This window comes from Stegastes partitus, unplaced genomic scaffold (assembly GCF_000690725.1).
Source record: "Stegastes partitus isolate 25-593 unplaced genomic scaffold, Stegastes_partitus-1.0.2 Scaffold431, whole genome shotgun sequence".
In the NCBI taxonomy this organism is placed as follows: Eukaryota; Metazoa; Chordata; class Actinopteri; family Pomacentridae; genus Stegastes; species Stegastes partitus.
In genome coordinates, this window is record NW_007578162.1 from 354,619 (window position 1) to 369,134 (window position 14,516).

The window sequence follows — 14,516 nt, forward strand, 5'->3', positions numbered from 1 at the left end:
CAGTAAAAACACACATTTCTGATCTGGAAATTACATACAATTTAGGATTTTTTCATCTTACATACATTTAACATTTTAATTAATATTTTTTTTCTATGATTTGTTTTATTACATTGTAAAAATATAAATAAAAATAAAAACATGAACTTTTTTAGCTGTAATTTCTTTACCAATTTCTTTTTCAAGCTATTTTAAATGTATTTCCTCTTTAGTTCAATTAAACGAAATAACAACCACAACAACAAAGGTGTAAATGTACGTGTTAATTGTCAAACCAAGGCCAAACAATAATAACAAAGTAATATGATATATATGAAAATAAATTAAGGCCCACGTTAATTCACATCAGGTTATTTCCAGATAATAATCCATCATTTTAAAGTGTTTAACTGTGAAGTTACACAATTTTACTGCATATAAATCGGCCAAAGATGTCATTATTTAATGGATATTTGCTGTTATGTAAAATGGAATAAAAACATTTATAAGACGGATGAAAAATGGTCAAATAATTTGCTAAATTTTAGAATAATTTTACAGGTTTTCTCTGCTTTGTTAACTTGTTTGTTTTCTTAATTTTATTTTACTTTTTTCATGTGCAGTATTGTAACACATTTTTTGAGCGTCTTTGCTGCCAGATTTCCACAGTTTCTTGTCACGATGTTTGCTTTTGCAGTGTGTTATCCATGTTGTGGGGACATACATCTGTCCGCAAAGTCACATTTTGGAGATTCAACTTCCTTCTAAGGGCAAGAAAAGCACGGATCAGGAAATTGTAGAGTGATGGCTAAAGGTTTATGTCGAGTGTAGCTGTGCGTGTTTGTGTGTGGTCGCAGTGACCCACAGAACCAGATATCGTGTAAACAGAGATAGCGTCTGAACACTGCTGAGGCTGCTGAAGAAGACTCTTTATCTGGTGTCTCATCTTCTTCATCCTCCTCCTTCATCTTCCATCCTCTCTGCTGAGCACCGGGCATTCTGGGAAGATACTAAGCTCTTACCTTTCTGTCCACTCAGACTCAGGCAGGTGTCTTCTCTGGAATTTTGTAGATTTTATTTTTCAAAGTCAGACACCAGGATGTTGCTGTCAGGTAGAAACCGTCTTACCTCTGGGGGAGAAGTCCAGAAAGCTGCGATGCCAAGTCGACAACAAATTAATCCAACTATGAAATGCTAATCCACATATTGAGAACCGGCCCCAGCAGGCTGAGAAGCTCCCACAAACAAGTTTTGAAAATCTCTTTTTATTCTTGAAAGAGAAACAGCAGAAAACATCGCCTGTAAAACTATGCTGGCCTCCTGCTGAACCTCCTCATATCAGCCTCCAGACTCCTTTTTTTTCTACTTTCTTCTCTTCTTCTCTCATGCTGGCAGGCAGAGTTTCATTACAAGGCTAGCCGTTTGCTTCTGTTTCCACTCTTTATTCTGAGCTAAGCTAACCGGCTGTTGGCTGCAGACTGGAGATGCTCCCATTGATTCATTTCTCTGTAGTTGAAATGTGCATTTCGATTCAAACCATTAAAAAGTAACCGTCCATTCGCAGGATCGATATTTTCCATTAAAGGGTCCATATTGTAGTTTTTTTTTTTTGTTCCTCTCTGCCTTTATTGAGTCATGCAGCTGCTTCTCTACGCATGTAAAAGATCTGCAAAGTCCACACCAAAGGGGGTTCTCTTCCAGAAAATGTTGCCTCAAACACCTCGTTTGAAGTCCAGGTGACTAGAACAGAATAGATTAAAACTTTGCTGTCCAACAAGGTGGAAAATTGTCTTGGGCTCACCGGCACAGAAGATCAGCATGACATATATACAGACACGCAGCAATACATAGTATAGGTAGCCTACAATGGAACAATAGAATAGAATAAAACAGTAAAATAGCAGTTCAGGATCAGGTTATATGTGGGTTGGTCGCTTTGTTGAATTCAGACAGCCAACGGTGTTTGGGATGAAAGACTTCTTAAAGATACCTTTGGCCAGAGGGGTCCTGTAGCGCCTTGAAGACTTCAGAAGTTCAAACCTGTTAAAAACAGGATGGGAGCTATCCGCCAAGATTCTCCTAGCTTCCATCCTCGTCCTTTCAGTTCATATTTGGGTCAGAGACGTTTGAGGTTTACTCCCAATTTGACTAATCCTATTTAATTTATTTTTGCACTAACAGCTTAGGTGACCAACCCGAGCTGAGAGGTGACATGTTAGGACACTCTCTATGTGTGCAGTGTACACAGTTTTAAGGATCTGTGGACTGACTCCAAGACAGATCAGAAGGTACAGTCGCTGTAAACATTTCTTAAAAACAAAATCAGCGTTCTCTGAAAACTGTAACTGGCAGCCCATGACAGTGCCAAGGTGTTTAAAAGCTTCCACAGTTTCAACGTGTTGACCATCAAGTGAAACGGGGTCTACTGTCAAATCTGGTTTTGTAGAGAACTCCTTTGTTTTAGAAACACTGATTTCTAGCTGCCTATCTAGGCGCTATGCTCCCACTGCTTTAATGTGAGCAAGGTAGGAGGTCTCACCAGAGGACTCAGTTTTCTGTAGCACACCAACTAATGTCATGTCATCTGCATACTTCATCAATTTGAAATGATCATCGAGTGCAGATTCACTAGTAAATAAGGAAAAGAGCAGCGGTAAAGGAACGCTGCCTAGTGGGCAGCCTGTGCTCTTTGTTTGGCCTCAAACAAAGAATAAGCAGCTGCCTCCCAGTCCAACATTATTACTTCACTGGATCTGCTTCTGTCAGAGCTACATCTTACTGTGTAAACTCAAAAACCGTCAACCACCCGGTGTTCCCTGCTTTGGTCAGACCAGCTGACCAATAGGAGCAGACTGGAGCTGCTTCAGACCAGGTGAGAAGAGGAGCTGCAGTAATGTACAGTCTGAGAAAAATAATGTGTTTTTCAGCACTAAAGCATGTAAACATGTTCCAGTAGGTTCTAAAAATAAAACCTGTTAATGGCTAGAATATGGGCTCTTTAACACTTAGAGGCTTTTGACTTTAACATAGCTGAGCAGAAGTGTTATCTTGTCTGTACAATGGCTGCAAAATATAAGGTGAATTATTATGACAAAGTAGTATATCCCAGTAATATGCATATTGCATTAAACAGTACGTGCTATCAGCCTTCTTTCTTTGCAGATTGCTGTTCACATGCCTGCGCTCAATGTGGCCATGCACTGCTCTGATATACCAAATGACACAACCTTCATCACACTGCACTGGTTTTACTGGATGTCATCTGCCCCACTTTCAGCTTCCTGGTTTGCAACATCTGAGCACAAGAGGAGAGTTGGGGAGAGAAGCCATCTGTTGGGTCTAATACACCGAATTTGTGCATTAATAAAATATGAATTAGATTAACCTTCTAGTCTTTCTGGTAGTGACTAACAAGAGTTTAATTGTTTTGTTGACGCACTGTTCCTGCTGTTGACGTCAGTCCAACATCTGACTTGTCTCATCTGACGCTTGGCGAGGAAGAAATGTTTCAAAATGATTCCAGTTGTTAGGGTGCTAACCAGCCAGGCAGCGATTGTGGTTCCTCCAAAGCGTAATGGGGGAAAGGAGACGGGGTTAAAGAAGCTTTAGGTGTCATCTAGATCTCAGATAAAGACTTCCACCGTGTCTAATTCTTTATGGTTTAAGCAAGAGGATTCAGAGAACAATTCTACATGATCCATCCGTCTCTCTTTGTGTTTCCCTAAACAGCAAAAACCCACACCAGTCTTTTTGAGGAAGGACACGATAAATCGCCTCCTAGTTCGCCCCGAGAGGCGTTAATTATTTAAGAAACACAAATCAAATCCAGAGCAAGCCCCGGCAGCAGACTTTCTGCTTGTTACCGAGTCTCGGCAGCAGATTCCCTTTGATTTTCGGTCTTGTTGTGTGGCGTCTCTGCTCTGCGGCGTTACAGCTCAATGTCCACTGAAACTGGGAAATAAGAAAGGGGTGACTTACACTGCAGAAAAATCCCTCTTCTGGCTCATAATCAAGTCGTGAGCCTGAAATTCAGTTTCTTTTTTTTTTTTCCGCTCACTGTTCCCCGGAGCTGAGCTCATCTGGTATTCAGATCAGGCTGCAGCAGCAGACAATATTTACCTCCTTTGCCCTCTGGATACGCTTTCCATATAATAAACTACCTGATCACACCTTTCTGCATTTCCATCTGCTATCTGTGAGCGTTTGCAGCCTTTTGCATTCGGCCCAGTCTCCAAACGCGCGCTTTAAATGTAAAGCAGGAGAGTCAGCGAGGAGGGCGCAACAAAAATAAACATGGCAGGTGTTACTGTACACAGCCGACGGGCTCCTCTTCTTTCTCTACCCTTTCTAGTAGGAGGAAATAGAAACGATGACTAGTGGATTTTAGTCGCTGCAGCAGCTGTGAACGCTCCCCTCCGCTTCCTGTTAAGATCCAGGGACGAGTATCAAATCTATTTTCAGTTTGTCACCTTGCTGCAGGTGATGTTGGCTTTTCTGCAGGTCTTGTTTCATCAACATGATTTTCCTACTCAGAAAACAGAATTATACATTTTAATCACACTTGTTGCACCTACTCAGGCTGCTTCGATGCGCTGTCTGGACTCTGGGCCCTTCGTAACCTGCTGTGGGGACTAAATGGACCGTGAATATCTGTGTAAAATCTGAATGCGTTTCACTCTTGACCAGCGACAGACTGACATTAGCATCTCTTGCAGCTGCTACTGTGGCTAACGGGCATCATCAGCACTCTGTCTCTGCAAACTTTGATGCTGCTGCTATCTGTGCTCACTGTTCCCTCCACTCCAGTCTGCAGAGTAAAACTCCATTTTGTTGCATTTGGTGATAAACTTGTTTGCGTTTCCGTCTGTTTCCCGTAGAATTACCTCTTACCGTCCCCCGTCGATCATCTCTTGAGCTGTAAAATAAGCAAAGGTTTCATGCAAAATCTTGTATCTATAAATCAGCAGTTTTTTTTTCTTTCCTGGAAAGTTTTTTGTTTTTACCTTTCTAGCAAATCAGAGCTAAATGTTCTAGATAAGTGGATCAGGACAGTATCAGTGCTTTATAGTAAATGTTTCTGTCATTTTTTAAAAATTAGTTTTTGTGTTTGAGTGTCTGAATATTTGACTGTTGATATTGTTTCTGTATTTTTGGCCTTTCCTATTGTTTGAAAGTGCATGCAGCATCTTGGATTCAGTTTGTAGTTGTGCATAACAGGAGTGACTACACAATCATCAGTAAAATATCACTTAAATGTCAAGTGATTCAAAGTTGTATCACATTACAGGATTGCATCTAAGTTGAACAGTGGGGATGTAATGTGAAAAACCAGCAGTTTAGATTTACCGTATTAAAAGTAAAGAACCCACACTAGGAACTCAGGGCAACACAAGTCAGTACGTTTAATTTTTCAATACTTCATACGTTCACCTTTATTTTTGATGGCGATCCTCATCGGCATTGAGGATACCAGTGTTTCTGAGATGTTTTCTTGAGAGGCTGTTTTATTCAGCTTCTTTTTGTTGGAGGGGTTGTGTTGTTCTACCCCAAAGGCGTTCTGGTGGATTCAACTCAGGCAACATACTTGGCTGGGTCATATTTTTTATTATTATTTTTTAAACTCCTATGTGATTTTGTCAGTGTGTTTTCTTTTACAAATATCCCTCTTCTGCTGAGCGTCTACAGACTTGTGGTCATCTATCATCTCCCTAACAAGTTTTACACTCACGCAGCCCCACATGAGCACACTTCCACCTCCATGCTTCACTGTCAGGACTTTGCCTTCACTGTGGTTGTCCTGCCCAGGTTCACGCAAAACATGTTGGACCCCATCTGAGCCAAACAAATGTATTCTGGTCTCAACTAACTAAAGAATGTGCTCTCAGTATTCGTCTTTTCATGTCCTTTGGCAAAGGTTCATCCTGCTTTTTCAGACGAAAGTGCAAACAGAGGTGATTTTCTTGGACACATCCACAGAGGTTATTGTTCTAAACTCTCTGTCCCACTGTCTGAGCTGTCACAGAAACTCTCATTTCCATTGATAACCCCTGTGCCGAGTCTGAAACGTCTGCCGTCTGCTTTTCAGAGCTTGATTATGAAGGTAGTTCACTGTCTCTGGCGTCGTTTTAGGTGGACGACCACTGCAGCTCGTTTTATACCTCCTGATTATTGCTCAAGCTATTTTAGCTGATTTCCAGTTGGTCACCAATCTTCCTGTATCATTTCTTCAAGTATCACAATCAGATTTTTCACTTTCTCAATTTCATGTGGAGCCCCGATGCAGATAAACACAATCCATAGGTCCATAACTGAGAAAATTCTGCTGTTCACATCTCATGTCAGAACCAAATGAATTCAGTTAGACTGATAGTACGTACTCAGTTTGGTTGAGTGATCACAGATGCACTTTGGTTCCTTAGAGTTTCTTCTTTAGGGCCTGTAATTTCAATATAGTTTTTCCAAAGTATTTGTTTTTGATTGTTCATCAGAGAGAATGCTTGAATATTCAGCTCATGCAATGATGCAATTATTGAAAGGTGATGCAATGCGGAAAAATTTAATGTTTTATTAAAAGGTTTAGCCTTTTATAGGCCACTCCTTGAAATACATGGAAAATGAAAATTTCAACCCTAAGTTGTTTTTGAAGGATGTTTCTAGACATTTTTACTTTTGTGACTTTACAAAAAAACAAATGTTGTAAATCAAGATTAATAAAGTTACCATATATGGCAACTTGCCCATCTACTATTAAAAAAAGGGAATTTCTAATAAACAAAAGAAAAAGTAACAAACTGCAAAAAACATTTATTTAGAAACATTTTAGTTTGCGGTAATGATACTTACACAACCAGTGACAAAATATTTACAAAGTGCTTGGCAAGTTCATTTAGTAACATTTTTTCTTGGGGTAGTGGTTTTGGCACTAATCTCAAAAAATAAAGTGGAGATCACTGCAAACCAATAACAAAGCGTTTATAAAGTGCCTGGAACATTTGTTTAGTGATATTTTTTCTAAGGTAATGATGTTGGCACTAATATTTAAACTCAACCAAAGTGCACATGGTTCTTCAACCTAAAGGAGAGCCACAGAGTGGACATATTGAACGTCCAAGGAAGTTACCAAATATGGTCACTTACCCCATAAAGGGTGATCTGCAGATATCATTGCATGGTGCTTCTGTAACAGAGATCAAACTTGCAATGTGCCTGTGTCCTCCTCAGGGCCAATCAAATATCAGATATAGAGTGTAAATGAAAAGATAAACCCAACCACACCCACCTGTTCTGTTCACACTGTGATTCAATGGGTCTCTTGTTGAACTCCAGTTTCATTTCCAAACCTTTCCTCTTCCCTTTGCTCCCCCCAGCGGCCATTTTGGATGACCAGTCTGTGTGCGGCCGTGGCGAGCGTCTGGCGCTGGCTCTGGCGAGGGAGAACATCAACAGTCTGATGGAGGGCTCCTCCCAGGCGAGGGTGGAGGTGGACGTCTACGAGCTGCAGAAGGACTCCCAGTACGACACCACCGACACCAGTAAGCCTCATTTTCCTGGCCTCCAGCTGCTCCCCGTGCTGACATTTCCACAGAAGGTAAACCGCAGTAAGCGAGCGAAGAAGCAGAGCAGAGCGAGAAAGCATCAACCTTTATTTAACAAGGCAGGTCAACGGCGCAGCAGCAACAAATAATTGTCCCACGCACAGTAAAGCTTGCACTTTAAGTATGGAGATGTTCGGCACGTCTGCACACCAGTGAGCAAATCGCCTGTCAAATAAAGTCAAATAAGGCTCGTTTAGCTAAATTTGCAGACAAAAAAAAAAAAACACAATAGGGGCCCTTTAATCTGCACCGACCCTTCCTAGCATTAAATCTAAAATGACCATCTGAATGCATCATTGAATTAGGAGGAAATACTCCAGGCCAATTTTTACCTTTTTTCTCCTGTTCACATGTGATTACTATCATAATGCTGCCTTTTACATGTTATTTACACCTTGGCTTGCCTTGCTATATGTTCAAATATCTGCCCAGAATGGTCTATAAAGAGAAAATCTACAAAGACAAGCATCTTTAAATATTCTGACAGTAACACCCTACTACTACTGTAGAAAAAGAGAAGTTATTTTTGCTTTTGTAAGGACATAACTTCAGTTCTTTCCCTCCTCAGTGTTTATTATTCCCTACACATGGCTTTACTTGAAAGAAAAAGATATTTAAGCTGCGACTGACTGACCTTGAGTCCAGATTTCAGCGAGAATCACAGAACAATCGGAAGTGGAATGACAAGTATAACGTCGGGAAAGTGTCGTTTCTTCTTCTTCCTTTTCCAGTTTTGGTTCGTTAAAACGGTGACGTGCCACGCTACCGCCACCAGCTGCTTCGTCACTAATAGGACTGTGTTTTTTAGATGCACGCTTTCTCTTTAGAAAAAGCTCCATTTTCAAGCAAGATAGCTGTAATGGAGGTAAATTTAACCAGTTTGTGTGGATAGGCTTTGATTAAAACTGAACAGCTCACAGGAGAAGGAAGTAAATACGGAAAACACACAAAAAACCTTCTCAACAAGGACTGTTTAAATTAGGTGAAGTGACCCTTTCATTTGAACAAAACCCTTCAACACCAGAGGCTTGTTTCACCTTCTACCGACTATTTTTAGTTCATTCATACTCTTTACAGCTGTCTTCTTCCATTGAGTCCAGGTAACATCGAATCGAGGACAGTTTGAAACCACTTCAGCGAAGAAGCGTTGGAGGAGGAGGTGTTTGGATGTGTAATTAAGCGTGTTTTCAGGTTACGAGCCGAACGCGACGGAGGCAGACAGAGGAACAGGTGGATGACGGCGGCGTTTTTCGCTGAGCGTGGGCGTGGAGCGAGGTCGTCGTGACCCCGGAGCTCGCGGCTCATTCTGAACGAGCAGCTGCTGCGGATGTTTATTGATTATGAAAAGAGACTTCCCGACAGAGCGACCCACACGCAGACATGGAAACGTTACAAACGATGTGCACAGACGACGTCCACGCGCTCGTGTTTGTGTTTAGCTTTTGACAGCGAAAAATGAGACGGGATTTTGTTGTCGTGATTTATTCCCCAGAAACAGTCTGGCTCAGGTCGCGGTGTGTTTATTTTGCATTTGCGCTGAAACAATGACTGCAGGAGGATTTATTTATGGACTGTGTGTCAGCTGTGTTGGATTCAGAATCGTAATTTACACTGAAGATCGGGAGAGCTGCCCTCTTACTCACTTTTTTTAAAATCCTGAAATGTCCCTCAGTTTTAATATGATTTTGGATTTAAAGAACAAACAGCTTCCACCTGTTTTCTGGTGTTTTCACACACTTTCTTTCTTTCAAACTCAGCTGGCTTTGGTTTTCAAGTTTAATGCCAACCTTTAGGGCTGCAAAGGGAAGCCAACGTAAAAGCGCCAAAAGCTGCAGTTCCTTAAATGTCCACTTGAGGCTCCAAAAGGAAGTCAATCCTCATTGACACCCATGTTAAAATGTCTGACTTTATTGCATAAATACATGTGTTTACAACATAGTACAGGTGAGTGCGAGGGCAGAGTGAAATTCTACTTAACTCACTTATTTAAAATGGATCAAGACTTAAAGTTATGCATAATTAGGGGTGTGGCCACTTTGAGTGACAGGTTGTCGCTGTAGGACAGTCCTTAACCCCCCTTTAGCTCCATTCGTGCTCCACCTCTTTGCTGGTTTTTGAAATAGCCGAGACTTAGGAGGAGTCGGGCACTTTCAAGATGTTCTTGAAACTACACATCCGGGAAAGTTGTGAGTGACGTCACAAAGGACTAATCCACCTTTATATATGAGGATTCATCAAAAAGTTATGAGACTGAGTATAGATGCCAAAAACTGCATCTAATTTACATTTGATAGTGTTCTTGTGCAGCGATACGCCGCCCCCAGTGCTCCTGCAGCCTTTGTAAGGCTCCATTCAGTCCTGTTCAGTGATTTGTACTGAATCTCCCAAACAGTGTCAAAACAGCGACANAAAAAAAAAAAAAACATGAACTCACTCAGGTATACACTCAATAATGCGAGTGTGGAGGCGTCTTGTTTGCCTCTGAAAGGACACTGGCCACCGGAGGATTGCAGCAGCGCCGCGACTCCAGCCGCACGCCAACGGAGCGATTTGTTGTTTTTATTCTCCTCTTTGTCTTGTCTCATTGAATCTGTCGACAAACCCGCGGCCTCCAGAGTCCGGACTTACACACTCATATCAAATAATGTCAACTACGCGGAGCTCAGAGGTGGGAAGTGACAAGAAAACCTGCTTTCAATTTTTTTAGCGAAGGTACACCGCCTCCAGGGGTGAAATAAAAATCAGTGTGCAGCACTCCTTTTGCCTCGATAAAAGCAGCTTTATCGTCGCGTCTCAGGTTAAACCCTGAACAAAACACACAGCGTGGCGCTTTTCGACTCCTTCTACGCAGCCTCGCTTCGTAAATACAAGATGACGTTTGTGTACCGGCGGGCAGCGCGACGGGAGCGACAGTGTTTCGCAACCAGGGAAAAAAAATAAATACATGAAAAGAGCATCATTTGATACAGAATTTGAGTTGAGCTTGTTTCACAGCTCAGGGATGAAGAGCTAATTCACATTAAACACAAAGAGACAGGACCAAAAACACGGCGAGGACAAGCTTAACATGAAGTACAACAAAGGCAGCAGAAGGTTTTTGAAGCTGTTTTACAGTAAGAATGAAGGAAAAGTGAATGGAAATGACGGCAGGGTTAAAATTTGCAGGGACACTAATTGTGTTTAATCAACATTAACCTTAATAAAACAATCAGTTTGTCAAACTAGCAGTTAAAAGGGATAAATAATGTCAGTCATGCTCTCCAGAGGATGAACCTACAGTTTTTCTGATCACGTTAGCGCCCTCTGCAGGTTGAACTCTCCACCTCATCACTTCAGTTTAGGACAAAAACACCTTTAAAACTACTGTTAAACCTTTTTCTGCACCAAGTAGTTTAGGTCTGATCACACAAATCTCTATTTAATAAGCTGGCATCCCAGAATTACAGTAAACCCTCTGATTCCAATTTGAATTTTTGTAAAGTAAATCAGAATGTGGACTTCTGTTCTTCTTTGTAAGTACAAACTTGCAGTTCCACTGTGTTCAGTTCCTGTACTGGGCCGTATGTTTGGGGATGATGCTCCTTGTTCAACAGAATAGTTACATCAAAAACTGTTGGAAAATCATTCAGTGCTTCAGAATCCTGACTCCAAAGCGTTTACATGTGCGACTAATAGACAAAATTCAAGAATATTGGTTTCCATGTTGCAGCGTTTCCGAGGAGGATGACTGTTTTTGTTGAATATTTATCCGAGCACCACCATCCCTAGAAGTAGTGCCAACTCAACAATGTCTGACTGCACCTAAGACACGGTGATAAATCACAACAGAGACAAAACTAAAGCTCTTTGATTGTTTATTTTGCAAAATTGATAAAAACCTAGAATTAACATGTACCCACCGGGGTAACCAGTACTGGACAACATGGCTGTTTTGGGTACTATACATACTTTACTGCTTGAATATTTTATTTGTTTCCATACTCCATACAACCTGCATTTCAGCCAAATGTTTTGTTCATAGAATCTTTTGCAAACAGGTTGTTTTTGTTAATTTTGTGATGACACGTTCAGAATTAAATGGTTTGGATAAAATATGACAATTTTAAGCTTTGATTTGGTTCATTTTTCTGACCAAACAGCATGTCATGATGAGTAAAGTATTGTCAAAGGGTTGGAAATTTGACAATTGTCTTTGCTTTTACAGTTTCTGGCTGTCAAATAGTGTAGTTTTGGTGATTTTTTTTTAATGATATCATGCCTTTCAAACCCACTGGTGAGTGTTGGAGTTCAGAGGGTTAATGAGATCTCAGGTCCCAGCAGGATAAACCGTTTTCTGTCCTACCAGTCGACAGATGTTGAAGGAGGCAGAGTTCACTCGTAATCAGGGTCATCTTCTATTTAATCCTGTACTTCAAGGATTTTCTGTTGCACAAACATTGTTAAAGTGCTGTACTTCTTGTGATTTCGTAGAGTCAGAGGAGCTACAGAGCCATCATCCTCTGACCTTTAGTGCTTTATGTGTAAACAGAACCAATTCCTGCCAGGCTATGGGAGACAACTCCGTGCTTTATCTTACTTTAGCAATCTGCTGTAGATGATTCTCTGAACCCGCTGACCTTTAAATACAACGTTTAAGTGAGTAAAACCAGACGATGGGTCACTCGTGAAGCCCTCGCTCTGCTTTAATGTTAATGGATGATAATGATTCAGGCCTTCAACACTCCCCTCGTGCGTTTTAGCTCTTTCTATCTCTTGATAGTTAATGAGCAGCGAGCCGGAAACAAAGATGGCCGCTCAGAGCATCTGACATTACAGAAATAAACCACCAGCAGATGAGAGAAGAGCTGCTCTCTGAAAACTTTGAGGACGCGGTTCAAGTTTTTGACCCCGTGTGATTACCCCTCTTTATCTTAGTCCGGCAGATTTAACCGACCGCTCTGAGTGTGTGTATGCTTTATTAGTGCGCCATAAAAAAAAGTATAAAAACTGAAAATCTGGCAGCAAGGGTGCCGGAAAAACTAGTGGAATACTATATATATATATACTATGTACTAATATCTGTAAAATAAGAATATTTTTCGCTGATTAGATTCAGTAAAACACAGTAAAAACACACATTTCTGATCTGGAAATTACATACAATTTAGGATTTTTTCATCTTACATACATTTAACATTTTAATTAATATTTTTTTTCTATGATTTGTTTTATTACATTGTAAAAATATAAATAAAAATAAAAACATGAACTTTTTTAGCTGTAATTTCTTTACCAATTTCTTTTTCAAGCTATTTTAAATGTATTTCCTCTTTAGTTCAATTAAACGAAATAACAACCACAACAACAAAGGTGTAAATGTACGTGTTAATTGTCAAACCAAGGCCAAACAATAATAACAAAGTAATATGATATATATGAAAATAAAATAAGGCCCACGTTAATTCACATCAGGTTATTTCCAGATAATAATCCATCATTTTAAAGTGTTTAACTGTGAAGTTACACAATTTTACTGCATATAAATCGGCCAAAGATGTCATTATTTAATGGATATTTGCTGTTATGTAAAATGGAATAAAAACATTTATAAGACGGATGAAAAATGGTCAAATAATTTGCTAAATTTTAGAATAATTTTACAGGTTTTCTCTGCTTTGTTAACTTGTTTGTTTTCTTAATTTTATTTTACTTTTTTCATGTGCAGTATTGTAACACATTTTTTGAGCGTCTTTGCTGCCAGATTTCTACAGTTTCTTGTCACGATGTTTGCTTTTGCAGTGTGTTATCCATGTTGTGGGGACATACATCTGTCCGCAAAGTCACATTTTGGAGATTCAACTTCCTTCTAAGGGCAAGAAAAGCACGGATCAGGAAATTGTAGAGTGATGGCTAAAGGTTTATGTCGAGTGTAGCTGTGCGTGTTTGTGTGTGGTCGCAGTGACCCACAGAACCAGATATCGTGTAAACAGAGATAGCGTCTGAACACTGCTGAGGCTGCTGAAGAAGACTCTTTATCTGGTGTCTCATCTTCTTCATCCTCCTCCTTCATCTTCCATCCTCTCTGCTGAGCACCGGGCATTCTGGGAAGATACTAAGCTCTTACCTTTCTGTCCACTCAGACTCGGGCAGGTGTCTTCTCTGGAATTTTGTAGATTTTATTTTTCAAAGTCAGGTAGAAACCGTCTTACCTCTGGGGGAGAAGTCCAGAAAGCTGCGATGCCAAGTCGACAACAAATTAATCCAACTATGAAATGCTAATCCACATATTGAGAACCGGCCCCAGCAGGCTGAGAAGCTCCCACAAACAAGTTTTGTAAATCTCTTTTTATTCTTGAAAGAGAAACAGCAGAAAACATCGCCTGTAAAACTATGCTGGCCTCCTGCTGAACCTCCTCATATCAGCCTCCAGACTCCTTTTTTTCCTACTTTCTTCTCTTCTTCTCTCATGCTGGCAGGCAGAGTTTCATTACAAGGCTAGCCGTTTGCTTCTGTTTCCACTCTTTATTCTGAGCTAAGCTAACCGGCTGTTGGCTGCAGACTGGAGATGCTCCCATTGATTCATTTCTCTGTAGTTGAAATGTGCATTTCGATTCAAACCATTAAAAAGTAACCGTCCATTCGCAGGATCGATATTTTCCATTAAAGGGTCCATATTGTAGTTTTTTTTTTTTTGTTCCTCTCTGCCTTTATTGAGTCATGCAGCTGCTTCTCTACGCATGTAAAAGATCTGCAAAGTCCACACCAAAGGGGGTTCTCTTCCAGAAAATGTTGCCTCAAACACCTCGTTTGAAGTCCAGGTGACTAGAACAGAATAGATTAAAACTTTGCTGTCCAACAAGGTGGAAAATTGTCTTGGGCTCACCGGCACAGAAGATCAGCATGACATATATACAGACACGCAGCAATACATAGTATAGGTAGCCTACAATGGAACAATAGAAT

At 40.5% G+C, this 14,516-nt stretch overlaps 1 protein-coding gene across 1 annotated transcript in view; it reads left to right on the top strand.

The window, feature by feature from the left end:
* LOC103360366 (glutamate receptor ionotropic, kainate 5-like) overlaps window positions 1-14,516 on the top strand; it is a 154,338-nt gene that overhangs the window by 19,121 nt on the left and 120,701 nt on the right. The window contains exon 2 of the mRNA XM_008286087.1: window positions 7,347-7,511. Within this exon, the coding sequence (XP_008284309.1) occupies window positions 7,347-7,511 (165 nt within the window). The remainder of the gene's footprint in view (window positions 1-7,346; window positions 7,512-14,516) is intronic.